This window comes from Chrysemys picta, chromosome 2 (assembly GCF_011386835.1).
Source record: "Chrysemys picta bellii isolate R12L10 chromosome 2, ASM1138683v2, whole genome shotgun sequence".
NCBI lineage: Eukaryota > Metazoa > Chordata > Testudines > Emydidae > Chrysemys > Chrysemys picta.
Window position 1 is genome coordinate 186,551,877 of NC_088792.1, and position 13,380 is coordinate 186,565,256.

At 45.3% G+C, this 13,380-nt stretch overlaps 2 protein-coding genes across 11 annotated transcripts in view; one reads left to right on the top strand and one right to left on the bottom strand.

Annotated features, from left to right (window-relative positions):
* Positions 1-13,380, bottom strand: part of DCDC2 (doublecortin domain containing 2) — a 136,385-nt gene that overhangs the window by 120,845 nt on the left and 2,160 nt on the right. For 3 of the 10 annotated variants that reach the window (XM_042860485.2, XM_042860484.2, XM_024102148.3), the window contains exon 2: positions 6,816-6,882. The exons of 3 other annotated variants lie outside the window; for them this stretch is intronic. In XM_042860485.2, the coding sequence (XP_042716419.2) occupies positions 6,816-6,844 (29 nt within the window). In that variant the 5' untranslated portion in view covers positions 6,845-6,882. Of the gene's footprint in view, positions 1-2,527; positions 2,900-3,129; positions 3,148-3,379; positions 3,395-6,815; positions 6,883-13,380 lie in introns of those variants that run through there. 4 more of the 10 variants (XM_065581985.1, XM_065581982.1, XM_065581983.1 and 1 more) reach the window with 3 other exon arrangements.
* LOC135981025 (general transcription factor II-I repeat domain-containing protein 2A-like) lies at positions 11,050-13,355 on the top strand. Its single transcript, XM_065581980.1, has one exon. It carries the CDS (start codon positions 11,285-11,287, stop codon positions 13,091-13,093), a length of 1,809 nt encoding a protein of 602 aa, XP_065438052.1. The 5' UTR covers positions 11,050-11,284; the 3' UTR covers positions 13,094-13,355.

Here is a 13,380-nt window from a genome sequence, read left to right on the forward strand (position 1 = left end):
CCTGCACCATGGAGACTTGGCTCTCTCTTTTAAAAAAATCTATATAATGGGGAAAGGTTTTGCTGGAATAAGAAACATCTGAAAAACAGCCCCTTCATTTTGCACTTGGCATCTCTTCCTGGACTCCTTTTTTATAGGGATTAGTTTACTCACTCTCAAGAATAAAATAGACTTTTATTGGATTCCTTTAAGACCAGATTCACTAAAAACTCCATTGACACATCACCGAAGCAAGGACAAGCCACAACAAATGAAGAATGGGGTGGGGTGCTCCTGGGGTATGAAAGAGTAACAGAAGTAGGGGGTTTGGTTTGTTTGTTTTTACCGACTCTGATCTGTGAGTTCTTAATTAGGGCTATATTTATTTGGTGTCAACATTTGTCTTTTTGTTTGTTACTGGCATCTGATAGTTTCTCTTTATATGACATGGACAGTCCATGTATAAAGCAACTGACACACTGAAAACCATTCTGTATTTATATAACATATATTTTCTGATTTTTTTTTCCTTTTCTGGTCTTCAATTATTAAGAACTTTCAAATGACAACTGGATTGGATTTTTGTATCTTTTTGCTCCTTATTCCTCACTTCAATTCAAAAACGTGACTGGGCCATAATCAAGATATCAGTATGGCTGAGATCAAGTTCTCTGAATATACAAATTAAAAAATCAGAGTGTGCATTGGTTTGTTGCCTAGATCAGCAATACACATAAACACATATTTCGTAGGGGGATGCTCTCCATATGGCTATATAGGTCTTTCCAATTAAATTATACATATAGTGTTGTTGCTTTTTTTTGCCTTCTATTGTCCTTCTACTGCCTGAATGGGCAAGGTCTGTTGATAACACAAAGTGAAAGTCCGCTCCTACAATGATCAAGCAAGGCAGGAGTAAGCTCATTCCTGCAAAGTGAATTCACTTTGGGTAGATCGTGTTCCCTAAAAGTGTGGAGCTTTTTAACCACTCCTGCACTAGGACACAGTTGCCCTAAACACCAGAAATAACCCATTCCATGGCGAGAGGTCAGTTGGATCCTGTAAGAATCTAAATGGCTTCTGTTGAGCTGGAGACTGACCTCCTGTGGGATAACATCAGCCAATCAGAAACACAGAAGAAACGATGTGACTTGCCCAATGTAGCCTGTCCTTCTGAACCAGGATTGAATTCAAAACACTACATGAATAATAGCCTGATAAAGTCTGTGGATATCCTAAGGCCAATAAAGCTTTGATACATTTGGACACATTTTGATGACAAACAGCAAAATTTGTATCTTGAAAATAGTGTGTGCTAGCAATGCATGATTTTCTACTACATTTTTAACACTGTATGTGTTACTCTATCCAGACCACTGCACAATGAAACACTGTATAAGCCAGTTAAGACTTTGACCCCACTGGACCTTCCACAAATCCTGGCTAGTAGGAACTGTAAAGCCTGACAGAGATTAACAGAAAATATATTACATTTCATCTAATTTCTTTTTTGGCTTGTTTTTCCCATTGATTGTTGCAAGATCAAAACGGCTCTGTTCCTTCACACCTGGAGATTGTTCAACATAATCATCATTTTCTAAACTGATTTCAACACGCATGATGATCAAAACATACAGGAATTTTTCTCTTGCTTTTTATCTTAATTTTTATAAAGGAAAAATCACCCCCTGCTGTGAATTGCCAGGAAGGCAGTTAATCATTACAAAAGAGTAATTTCAGGCTGAGTGATGTCAGACATACTATTGCTATTGGTTAACAGTTCTATTCCTCCACTCATTTGCAAATTCTGATCTAATTTATAAAGGGGAAAACTGCATAGTAATATTACTGTCCTCCTATCCAGTGCTCTCTGGTAATCAGACAGTTCAGTCAGATATGAAAAAACCTGTAAGAAACATTAGTATTTTGTGTGTAAAAGGCAAAAGGGTGATGACCTTGATACTGTCCCAGAGTCAGGCAATGAGGTATAATCTGTCAACCAGTTCATCAGCTATTCAGTGCCAGATTCAGCCATCCCTGTTGACCTTAGGCCCAATTCTCACAGTCACACAATATTGTTTTCCAATGCACTGGCAAAATGGAGGAGCAGGAACGTCCTTAAGAATACGCTTTCTGCAGGGGGATATCCCAGCTGGCACAGAGTTGACATAAGGGACGAGATGCTCATCTACTCCAGCCTCCTTACATCAGATAAAGGATCTAGAGTTGCATAAAGGGGCCCAGGATGGAGGAGATTTCCCAGGGCAGGCTCTGCAGAAGCCAACTATAAGGCTGCCTTCCAACACAAATCTGGCATACCAAGCATGATCGTGGTAGCTGGGGGAGGTGAGACATGTTATGGATGTGTTGCAGAGATTCTGGGCACTGCTGCAGCCCATAGGCCAGTGGTTCCTAAACTGTGGGGTGTGCCCCTGGCGGGGGGGGCACAGCAGGACCCAGGGGGCAGGGCAGTGGCGTAGCCAGGTGGAGGGAACAGGGGGAGCAATAAGAAAAAAAAGGCACCACCCGCTGCGGCACTTTTACTTACCTGGCAGCGCTCCGGGTCTTCGGCGGCAGGCCCTTCACTTGCTCCGGGTTTCTTCGGCGCCACTGAAGGTCCCGCCGCTGAAGATCCGGAGGGTCTGGGAGGCAGGAGCTGTGGGGGGCACTTTTGGGGGCCCGCAGGCCCAGAGTGGCCCAGGGGATTAGCGGGAGACAGGGAGCAGCCTGCTCCGCTTCCAGGGCCAGCTCCAGGCACCAGCCAGGCAAGCTCGTGCTTGGGGTGGCAGATTCTAAGGGGCGGCATTCCCTCCAATCCTAAGGGGGCACGGCTGCCCTATTTTTTTTTTTTTTTTGCATTGCCTCCGGGTCCAGCCGCCCTGCGCCATGTGGTTTATTTTATTTTATTTTTGGCTTTGCATCCGGGTCCAGCCGCCCTGCGCCCTGGGGTTCTTTTTTTTTTTTGTTTGGTTGGTTGGTTTTTTTGGCTTTGCCTCCGGATCCGGCCGCCCTGCGCCCTGGGTTTTGTTTTGTTTTTTGGCTTGGAGCGGCAAAAAAGTCAGAGTCGGCCCTGTCTGCTTCCCTCGCTCCAGCCCCAGCCGTGTCGCTCGGGGAGGGAGCTTGGGGGAAGGGATCCCCCCCTGCACTCACCGGCAGAGGCAGAAGCAGAGCAACCCGGCCCCAGCCAGCTCTACTCTGACAGCTCCCAGCTGCAGCGCTCCACTTCCCGCCACCGGTGAGTGCAGGGGAGGGGGGACCTTTCCCCAGGCCCCCCCCAAGCAACACGGATGGGGTAGGGGCAGGGGCAAAGGAAGCGGAACGGGCTGGGGCTGCATCACTCCCACTTCCCACTGCCGATGAGTGCAGGGGGGCATCCTTTCCCCAACCTCCCCACACTCACCAGCAGCGGGAAGCGGAACGACGCGGCTGGGAGTTGGCAGAGTGGAGTGGGCTGGGGCCGGGCTCCTCCGCTGCTAGGCACCATGGGAACACCCCCTCCCGCCCAGTTTAAAGGGACATGCGCGCCCGCTGCGCCGCGAACTGACAGCCGCGAGCAAAGAGGCACTTCCAAGGTCTCACCCCGCAATGTCGTCCCCACGCCAGTGTAAAAATTAAAAAGGCGCCACTTTTGGGGAATGTGCTCAGTGGGGGGAGAGGCCGCTCCCCCACAGCTATGCAACTGGGGCAGGGAGGGAGCACCACCCAGCCCTGCTCTGCCTCCAGCTCCACTCTGGCCCCGGCCTCAGCCACCAGCTCCCAGCCCCACTCCTGGCCACGGCCCCAGCTCCAGTACTGACTCTGACCGCAGCCCCGCTCCCAGCTGCGGCCCCATCCCAAGTCCCGCCAGGGCCCCCAACTCCAACCGGGGCCCCACTCCAGGCCACAGCCCTGCTCACACTTTTAATCGCACTGTTATACAATAACACAATACCAATTTAAATGCATTATACATATTCTGGATGCTTTTCTACATTTTCAAATATATTGATTTCAATTATAACACAGAATACAAAGTGCAGAGTGCTCACTTTATATTACTTTGATTACAAATATTTGCACTGTAAAAAAGATAAACAAAAGAAATAGCATTTTTCAATTCACCTCATACGAGCACTGTAGTGCAATCTCTTTATCATGAAAGTGCAACTTACAAATGTAGAAATTAATTTTTTTACATAACTGCACTCAAAAACAAAACTGTAAAACTTTAGAGTCTACAAGTCCACGCAGTCCCACTTCTTGTTGAGCCAATTGCTAAGACAAAGAAGCTTGTTTACATTTACAGGAGATAATGCTGCCTGCTACTTATTTGCAATGTCACCTGAAAGTGAAAAGAGGCGTTCGCATGGTACTGTTGTAGCCAGCATTGCAAGGTATTTACATGCCAGATATGCTAAACATTCATGCCTCAACTTTTTACAGTGTCAATATTTGTAATAAAAAATAATATGTTGTATTCTGCATTGTAACTAAAATCAATATATAAATGCAGAAAAACATCCAAAAATATTTTATATTTATATATAAATAGTTTTCCTTCATCAGCCAAATTCTGCCCTGATGTACACCCAGTTCTCTAACGGAGGACAGAATCTGTCTCCATGTGCATAATTAAGATAAACACAGAACAGATCATCCTTTTTAGATAAATAATATTTGAAAAAATAATTGGATGCTCCATGGCATATTTGTGTGCACTGTGAAATGATTATTGAATGTTGGGAATCATTAAGAAAGGAATAGATAATAAGACAGAAAATATCATATTGCTTCAATATAAATCCATGGTACGCCCACATCTTGAATACTGCATGCAGATGTGGTCACCACATCTCAAAAAAAATATACAGTAACTCCTAGCTTAACACTGTAGTTACGTTCCTGAAAAATGCTACTTTATGTGAAACGATATTAAGCGAATTCAATTTCCCCATAAGAATTAATGTAAATGGGGGGGGGGGTAGGGTCCAGGCAAATTCACCAGACAAAGGACATTATATACATATACAGTACAAGTTTTAAATATTTTAAACAAACAATTCAATACTATACTCACCAATGATTGTGAAGCTTGGTTGAGGCAGGGGCATAGCGGGGTCGGGGTGTGGGGGCTTGCCCCGTTTCGCCCACCCCGTGCTCCTGCTGGGGAGTGGGGGCGGGGGCTTGCCGGCTCCTCGGCTGGAACGCCGGGTGGGCGGAGTGGGGCAAGCCCCCGTGCTCTGACCCTGCTCCCCATCAGGAGCGCCCGGTGGGTGGGAGGAGAGGGGCGAGCCAAACAACCTTACAACGGAACATTGCGCGACTTTAAACGAGTATGTTCTCTAATAGATCAGCAACCTAATAACAAAACAATGTTAACCGGGATGACTTTAAGTAAGGAGTTACTGTACTGGAAATGGAAAAGGTTCAGAAAAGGGCAACAAAATGATTAGGGGGATGGACCAGCTTCCATATGAGGAAAGATTAATAAAATTGGGACTTTTCAGCTAGAAAAAGAGATGAGAGAGGTCTATAAAATTATGACTGGTGTGAAGAAAGTAAATAAGGAAGTGTTATTTACTCCGTCTTGTAACACAAGAACTAGGGGTCACCAAATGAAATTAATAGGCAGCAGGTTTAAAACAAACAAAAGGCAGTATTTCTTCACACAATGCACAATCAACTAGTGGAATTTTTTGCCAGAGGATGTTGTGAAGACCAAGACTATAACAGGGTTCAAAAAAGAACTAGATAAATTCATGGAGGATAGGTCGATCAATGGCTATTAGCCAGGATGGACAGGGATGGTGTCCCTAGCCTCTGTTTGCCAGAAGCTGGCAATGGGTGACAGGGGATGGATCACTTGATGATTACCTGTTCTGTTCATTCCCTCTGGGGCACCTGGCATCAGAGCCGGCTCCAGGGTTCTGGCCACCCCAAGCAGCCAAAACAAAAACAAAACTAACAAAAAAAGCCGCGATCGCGATCTGCGGCAGCAATTCAGCGGGAGGTCCTTCACTCCCAGGCAGACTGAGGGACCGTCCGCCGAATTGCCACCGAATACCTGGACGCGCCGCCCCTCTCCGGAGCGGCCGCCCCAAGCACCTGCTTGAGAAGCTGGTGCCTGGAGCCGGCCCTGCCTGGCATTGGCCACTGTCAGAAGACAGGCTACTGGGCTAGATGGACCTTTGGTCTGACCCAGTATATCTGTTCTTATGAATGATGGGAATCTAAATTTTACATTACTGTCATTTAACTATGATGTGTTTCTCAGACAGTAGCATGTTGCATAGGATAAATCAGGTTGTAAAAGCCATTTAGTCTTGATGCAAAGGGTGTAAATCAATTAATACAAATAAACAAGTGAAGTCAGTGCACAGTATCCGCTTACATCAACTCTGAGCTTGGTCCTAATAATGAAAATGAACAACAACAAAATGTACTGAGAGGGTTAGTGTAAAGTTTCCAACAGAGGAGAATTTAATTTCAGTGCACTCGATTTTGCTAACTGGAACGCCCACAATCCTTTCTTAGACTCACATTGCTCTGTGCAATGTATCTAAAAAGCAGTCTGAGGAATATCAGCCGGTTATGTACAGCTGTAATTCTGCAGTAATTGGACTGCCTTCATTGACAGTTTGAAGTACACATTATGGGGCACTTTGACTCACTCACACTAATTGGAAGAAATAAAACACTGATGCAGTTGTAAATTTTAAAATCTACGCCACAGCAATTTCACTCACTTATACAGTTCCCAAACCAAAAACTCCATTAAAATATAATTAATGTTGTAAACACATAGCGACTATTTTTTCCCAAAAATCCTCATTGAAATGTTGCAGTTTAAGCCATACCTGTTGCTGATTCCACTTGTCAGCAACATGGTTTTTTTTTAGTGCACTCAAGACTCCTGAGAGATACCTGAGGGAGTAAGCAGGAGAAATTTCATAAACTTTTAGGCAAAAACCCCAGATGGACAGCTTAGGTGGGAAAGAAGATGAAAGAAAACCTCTTTCATCCAGTTCTGAGGAGTAGCAGAAACAGGAATGGAGCCAATTTGATCAAGGCTTCTGAGGCAATGTCAGTAGTTTCTGATTTTTTCACATAACAGAAGCAAGTCTCAATTAAATGTGAATTTTATGTGTTTTTAATTTTCTACAGAGTTGATTCTCTCTCTCGCTCTCTTTCTCTCTGTGGCTATTTCCTTGCAGGGCATGAATTCTGTGCTCGTCCACTAGGCCCTCATCCTGCAAGCTAGAGGCAACCATATTTATTATATTTTGGGGGCAGCTTTGAGCTGGACCCTTACTTATTTGACAGAATATGGTGCATTCAATTTTTTTAAAAACCCAATACAATAGACCTGCCCAAATGCATAACCATTGCCCTAGATCAATGGTTCTCAAAGCCGGTCCACCGCTTGTTCAGGGAAATTGGGTTTGTTTAGTTTGGAAAAGAGAAGACTGAGAGGGGACATGATAGCAGTTTTCAGGTATCTAAAAGGGTATCATAAGGAGGAGGGAGAAAAGTTGTTCACCTTAGCCTCTAAGGATAGAACAAGAAGCAATGGGCTTAAACTGCAGCAAGGGAGGTTTAGGTTGGACATTAGGAAAAAGTTCCTAACTGTCAGGGTGGTTAAACACTGGAATAAATTGCCTAGGGAGGTTGTGGAATCTCCATCTCTGGAGATATTTAAGAGTAGGTTAGATAAATGTCTATCAGGGATTGTCTAGACAGTATTTGGTCCTGCCATGAGGGCAGGGGACTGGACTCGATGACCTCTCGAGGTCCCTTCCAGTCCTAGAATCTATGAATCTATGAGTCTGAACATTCCTCTGGTGTTAGCAAATACCTGGGAAACTCACAGGCAAGGTGTGTATCTCGCTCCCTCTACTCAGTGGCTCCTCCACAGAGGGGATGACAACTCACACTACAGCTGTCAGTTATTCCCTTGCTTCAAGTGGCAGAGGTCTGTGCTGTGGATCTAAAGGCTCCAACCCTGCTGATGATCCATGGGGGTATCAGTTTCGTTTTTATGCTGATATTTGCAGCAACATAGGGACTTAGCCACTAAAAACTGGGTTAAAAGGCCATTTAGGTTACAAACTCAAGCATTCAAAAACTAGGAGATGCCAGAATTAAGGTTGCCAGTGCAACTTCATTCAGCTCCCTTGTGTATATGCATTAGGGATGTCTTTAATCACCTGACCACCCACTACTTTTTGCAGACAACCCCGCCTCATACTCTGCACAGGATGGATTGTGTTCCAGCAATGAATCGAGGCTGTGTAGTGAAGAGGGTGTTATCTCTATGACCCCTGCCTCATTTGTTGCAGGAGGTGGAAATTGTGTACCTATATATGAGCCTGGGAGGTGGTGGGAACTAAGCTCACTGAGGGGAAGGGGCCAATGGACCCCAGACAAGTAATTACAGGGGACAACAAATGAAAACACAGGGATGGCAGTGAGGGTCATAAGGTAAAAATAAAGCAACTGGAAGAGGACATTGAGGTGGGAAGTGTGTAATAAATGAGGCAGCGGGTTGCAAGAAGAGAAAGGATGGTCTCATGCCACCCTAGAGAACTGGCTTCTATCCCTGCCTCTGCCACAGCATTCCTACGTGATGCTGGGCAAATCATATAAACCAGACTTTTCACATATGGTCCCTAATTGTATACCTAATTTCTAGGCACCCAACTTGAGACCCTGGGGTCTGATTAGCAGAAGTGTTGAGCATTCACACTACAACTGGAGTCTCTGGGAGCTGTCCTCTGAGCATATAAAGTGCTATAAAAAGCTAAATATTCTGAAAACTCCGGCATCTAAAATTGGGCACCCTAAATCAGTGGATACTTGTGACCTCTATCACGCTCTGCCTCTGTTCTCCGTGTTTAAAATGGGGATAATACCACCTCTCACCTCATGGGTCATTGTACAAACGAATGAATTAATGTTTGTAAAGCCCTCAGATATTATAGTGACAAGCACCACAGAAATGCCCAGGAGGAAATTAATAATTCTGTGTTCAGAGCAGAGTGTGAATTGTCTGCAGCAAACAAGGCCAATGGAAACATATTGAACAAAACAAAATATGATCTAGCTGCTCATTCAGTGAGCACTGTCTGTCCTGTGCACTGAATAAAGCGAGGGTCTATGAAAGAACAAGTATTTGATCATATAATTAAAGACTGCATCAGAATGCATATGCAGAGTGCAGGGGGGGGAGGCAAATGAAGGTTGCATGGGCAACTTTAAGCACCCTGGTGGGCTGGGCCGGGCTGTTTACCTGCCACGTCCACAGGTTCGGCTGATCGCGGCTCCCACTTGCCACGGTTCGCCGCTCCAGACCAATGGGGGCTGTGGGAAGTGGCAGCCAGCACATCCCTCGGCCCGCGCCGCTTCCCGCAGCCCCCATTGGCCTGTAGCGGCAAACCAGTGGGAGCCGCAATCGTCCAAACCTGTGGACGAGGCAGGTAAAAAAACCGGCCCGGCCCGCCAGGGCTTTCCCTGAACAAGCGGCGGACCGGCTTTGAGAAGCACTGCCCTAGATGCACACCACCTCACAGGTCTGCATACAGTTCTGAATACTAAAAAAGCAGCTGTAATCAACACATCAGTAAGCTAAGCTGACAGTTCATGCCTATCTTGAAAATATCAAGGCTGCATCTAGAGCTCCATATATCTCTATTACGCAGCAACATTTCATTACATCATTATATTACACATTACAACAATGCTCAACTGGCTATTATTGAGTTCAAGGTGTTGGCTTCACCCTAAAACTATATATGTGTCCTGTTTATCTGAAAAGACACCTCTCCAGGCAAGACTGCCATAGTTGCAATCAGTGTAGGTGCTTGAGCCATGTCTACCCCTGTTTAGGCCTGATTCTTCAATTCATTCTTTGTGGGAAGACCTCTGTGTCCATGGAGAACCCATTCAAGATAATGGGGTACCTCATGAGCACCAGAGTCCACCAGCATGGAACAAGTTGCAAAATCCGAGCCTCAAAGGAGAGAGAGATGCTAAGCATTCCCCCTGACTCTAGATTTACTTGGTCTACTAGAACCCAGATTTGTTAACCTTGTAGACCAGGGGTGGCCAACCTGTGGCTCCGGAGCCAAATGCGGCTCTTCAGAGGTTAATATACGTCTCCTTGCATAGGCGCTGATTCAGAGGCTGGAGCTACAGATGCTAACTTTCCAGTGTGCTGTGGGGTGTTCACTGCTCAACCCCTTGCTCTGACCAGGTCCTGCCACCACTTCACCCTTTCCAAGGCCCCTGCCCCTTCCCCTAAGCATGCCGTGCCCGCGCTCCTCCCCCCTCCCCACCAGAGCCTCCTGCAAAACAACTGATTGCGGCGGGCAGGAGAGGGGTAGCGGATGGGGGGGGCTGCCGGTGGGCAGAAGGCACTGGAGGCTGGAGAGGGGTAGCGGATGGGGGGGCTGCCGGTGGGCAGAAGGCACTGGAGGCTGGAGAGGGGTAGCGGATGGGGGGCTGCTGACGTATTACTGTGGCTCTTTGGCAATGTTAATTGGTAAATTCTGGCTCCTTCTCAGGCTCAGGTTGGCCACCCTTGTTGTAGACACTCTGTAAAGCTTGTCTTTTTCCATAGGTATTAGGAGAAGGAGGTGCTGGAGTCATCGGTGAGACATGTGGATCTTACAATTAATATAATTGTGATGAGCAACTATTTTGTATGAAATCATGTGAACTAATGATATTTTTGCTATTGATTTTAGTTCTGACAGTCTATTTTTATTTATTATGAAAGCATCCAGGGGAATGGATGGATAAAAGAAAAAACAAACCCGATATTTTTCCCTTTTGTCCTCATGCAAATTAAAGAACATAAGCTTTCCTTTTATAATTGCCAAGGATTTCTTTCAAATTTGCTAAATATAATTTCCAATATAAACTCTTTAAATACTCCCCCAGTGTTTTCATTCTACTTATTCAGGTGCTTCTCTATAGCTCCTACATGAGTAGCAGTCACTTCCAAGAAATGGTGCATGTTAACTTACTTTCCCACTCTCTTGCGTTATCTTCTACAGTGCCTGGTATTGCCATGTTTTGTTTTGTTTAAAGCACATGTGTCAAACTCAAGGCCCGCGGGCCACATCCGGCCCGCCATACAATTATATCCGGCCCGCGAAATCGTTTTATATATCTGTTTTTAATGGCCCTGTGATATGACGCCCCAATAACACACACTACAAATCCCATGATGCAGTGCAATTGCCGCCAACGGCAAGCCGCGGTTCAAGTTCGCGGTCTGTTGATGTATACAACGCTAATATCAAATCAAAGCTAGACCCCAACAATGGCCAAGAGAAAAATTGATTCTGAAAACCGAGGCTTTCAAAGCCGGTGGGAGAATGAGTATATGTTTACTGAAATTGCAGGTAAACCAGTGTGTCTCCTTTGCGGGAGTAATATCGCTGTAATGAAGGAGTATAACCTAAGACGGCACTACGAGACGAAACATGAGAACAAATTCAAAAACCTGAGCGCAGGACAGAAGCTACAAAAGGTAGAGGAGTTGAAGAAGAATTTGACATCCCAGCAGACGTTTTTCACCAAAGCAAAATCACAAAGTGAAGCTGCTGTGAAAGCAAGTTTCATTGTGGCCGAAGAGATCGCCAAATCAGGACGGCCGTTTACCGAGGGGGAATTCGTAAAGAATTGTATGATGAAAGTGTGCGACGTCCTTTGTCCAGATAAAACGCGAGCGTTTGCAAATGTAAGCCTCAGCAGAAACACTGTTGCTAATCGGGTTTGTGAGATGGCGACTGATTTGAAAACACAGTTGATTGAAAGAGCAAAAGATTTTGTTGCATACTCCCTTGCCGTGGATGAAACTACTGACGCGACTGACACTGCACAGCTGGCGATATTTATCCGTGGTGTGGATTCCAATTTGTGCGTAACAGAGGAAATACTGGACATTAAATCGATGCACGGGACAACGAAAGGAGAAGACATCTTTGGAAATGTATTTCAAAGTGTAACCGACATGAAACTGCCGTGGGAAAAACTCGTTGGACTTACAACAGATGGCGCACCTGCTATGTGTGGTGAAAAAAATGGACTGGTGGGAAGGATGCGCTCAAAGATGCGGGAGGAGAACTGTGCCGGTGAGTTGACAGTGTATCACTGCATCATACACCAGGAATCGCTGAGTGCTAAAGTCCTAAAAATGGATCATGTGATGAACACTGTAACACAAACCGTCAACTTTATCAGAGCCCACGGTTTAAATCACCGCCAATTCCAGTCTTTTCTGCGGGAAATAGATAGCGAGTTTGGCGATATGCCATATCATACGGAGGTCCGGTGGCTAAGTCGGGGAAAAGTTCTCAAAAGACACTTTGAGCTGCGAGAGGAAATCTGCCAGTTCATGGACAGTAAGGGGAAAGACTGCACAGTTCTGCGGGATGAAAAGTGGAAATGTGAGTTGGCGTTCCTGGCTGACATAACGTCGCATCTTAGCGCTTTAAACCTTCAACTCCAGGGACGGGAGCACATAATAACCGATATGCATGATGCAGTGAAGGCATTTCAAGTGAAGCTGCGCTTATGGGAGACACAAATGCACCAATGCAACTTGTCTCACTTTCCCTGTTGCCAAGTAATACGGAACCAAGAAAGTGCCACAGTTTTCCCAAATGCCACCTTTGCTGAAAAACTCAGCGCGCTGCGCACTGAGTTCGCACGGCGCTTCAGTGACTTTGAGGCACAGAAAAGTAACTTTGAGCTGCTTCGCAACCCATTTGCAGTCGATGTGGAAACCGCACCTGTAGAAATGCAGATGGAGCTGATAGAACTGCAATGTAACGGGACACTGAAGGCAAAGTACGACACTGCGGGGCCAGCACAGTTCACTCGCTTCATTCCTGAAGCGATGCCGCAGCTCCGCCAACATGCGGCTCGAATCCTGTCCATGTTTGGCAGCACATATCTGTGCGAGCAGCTGTTCTCTGTGATGAAAATTAACAAAACGTCACACAGGAGTCGCCTCACTGATGAACACCTGCAATCGATCCTGAGAATCTTCACAACACAGAACCTAACCCCAAACATAAACGAACTTGTTGCAAAGAAAAGACTCCAAGTATCAGGCTCTGACTAAATAGGACAAGAAAATGGAATGTTATGATTTGTTATGATTATACTTTTGCTTTAAATTCAATTTTTTATTTATATTTTCAGATTTTTTAATATTCCAGCATGTACAGATTTTGAATGTATTGTATTGACAGGATATTTTTTTATGAAGAGCAAAATATTTTAAGTTGAAATGTATTTATTTTGGAATGATATCCTGTATTTTGGTTCATATTAATGGTTAAAAAACATAAATATTTAGTCTGTTAAATAAATGGTTATACTGTTCGGCCCGCGAGTTTTGAGTTTTGG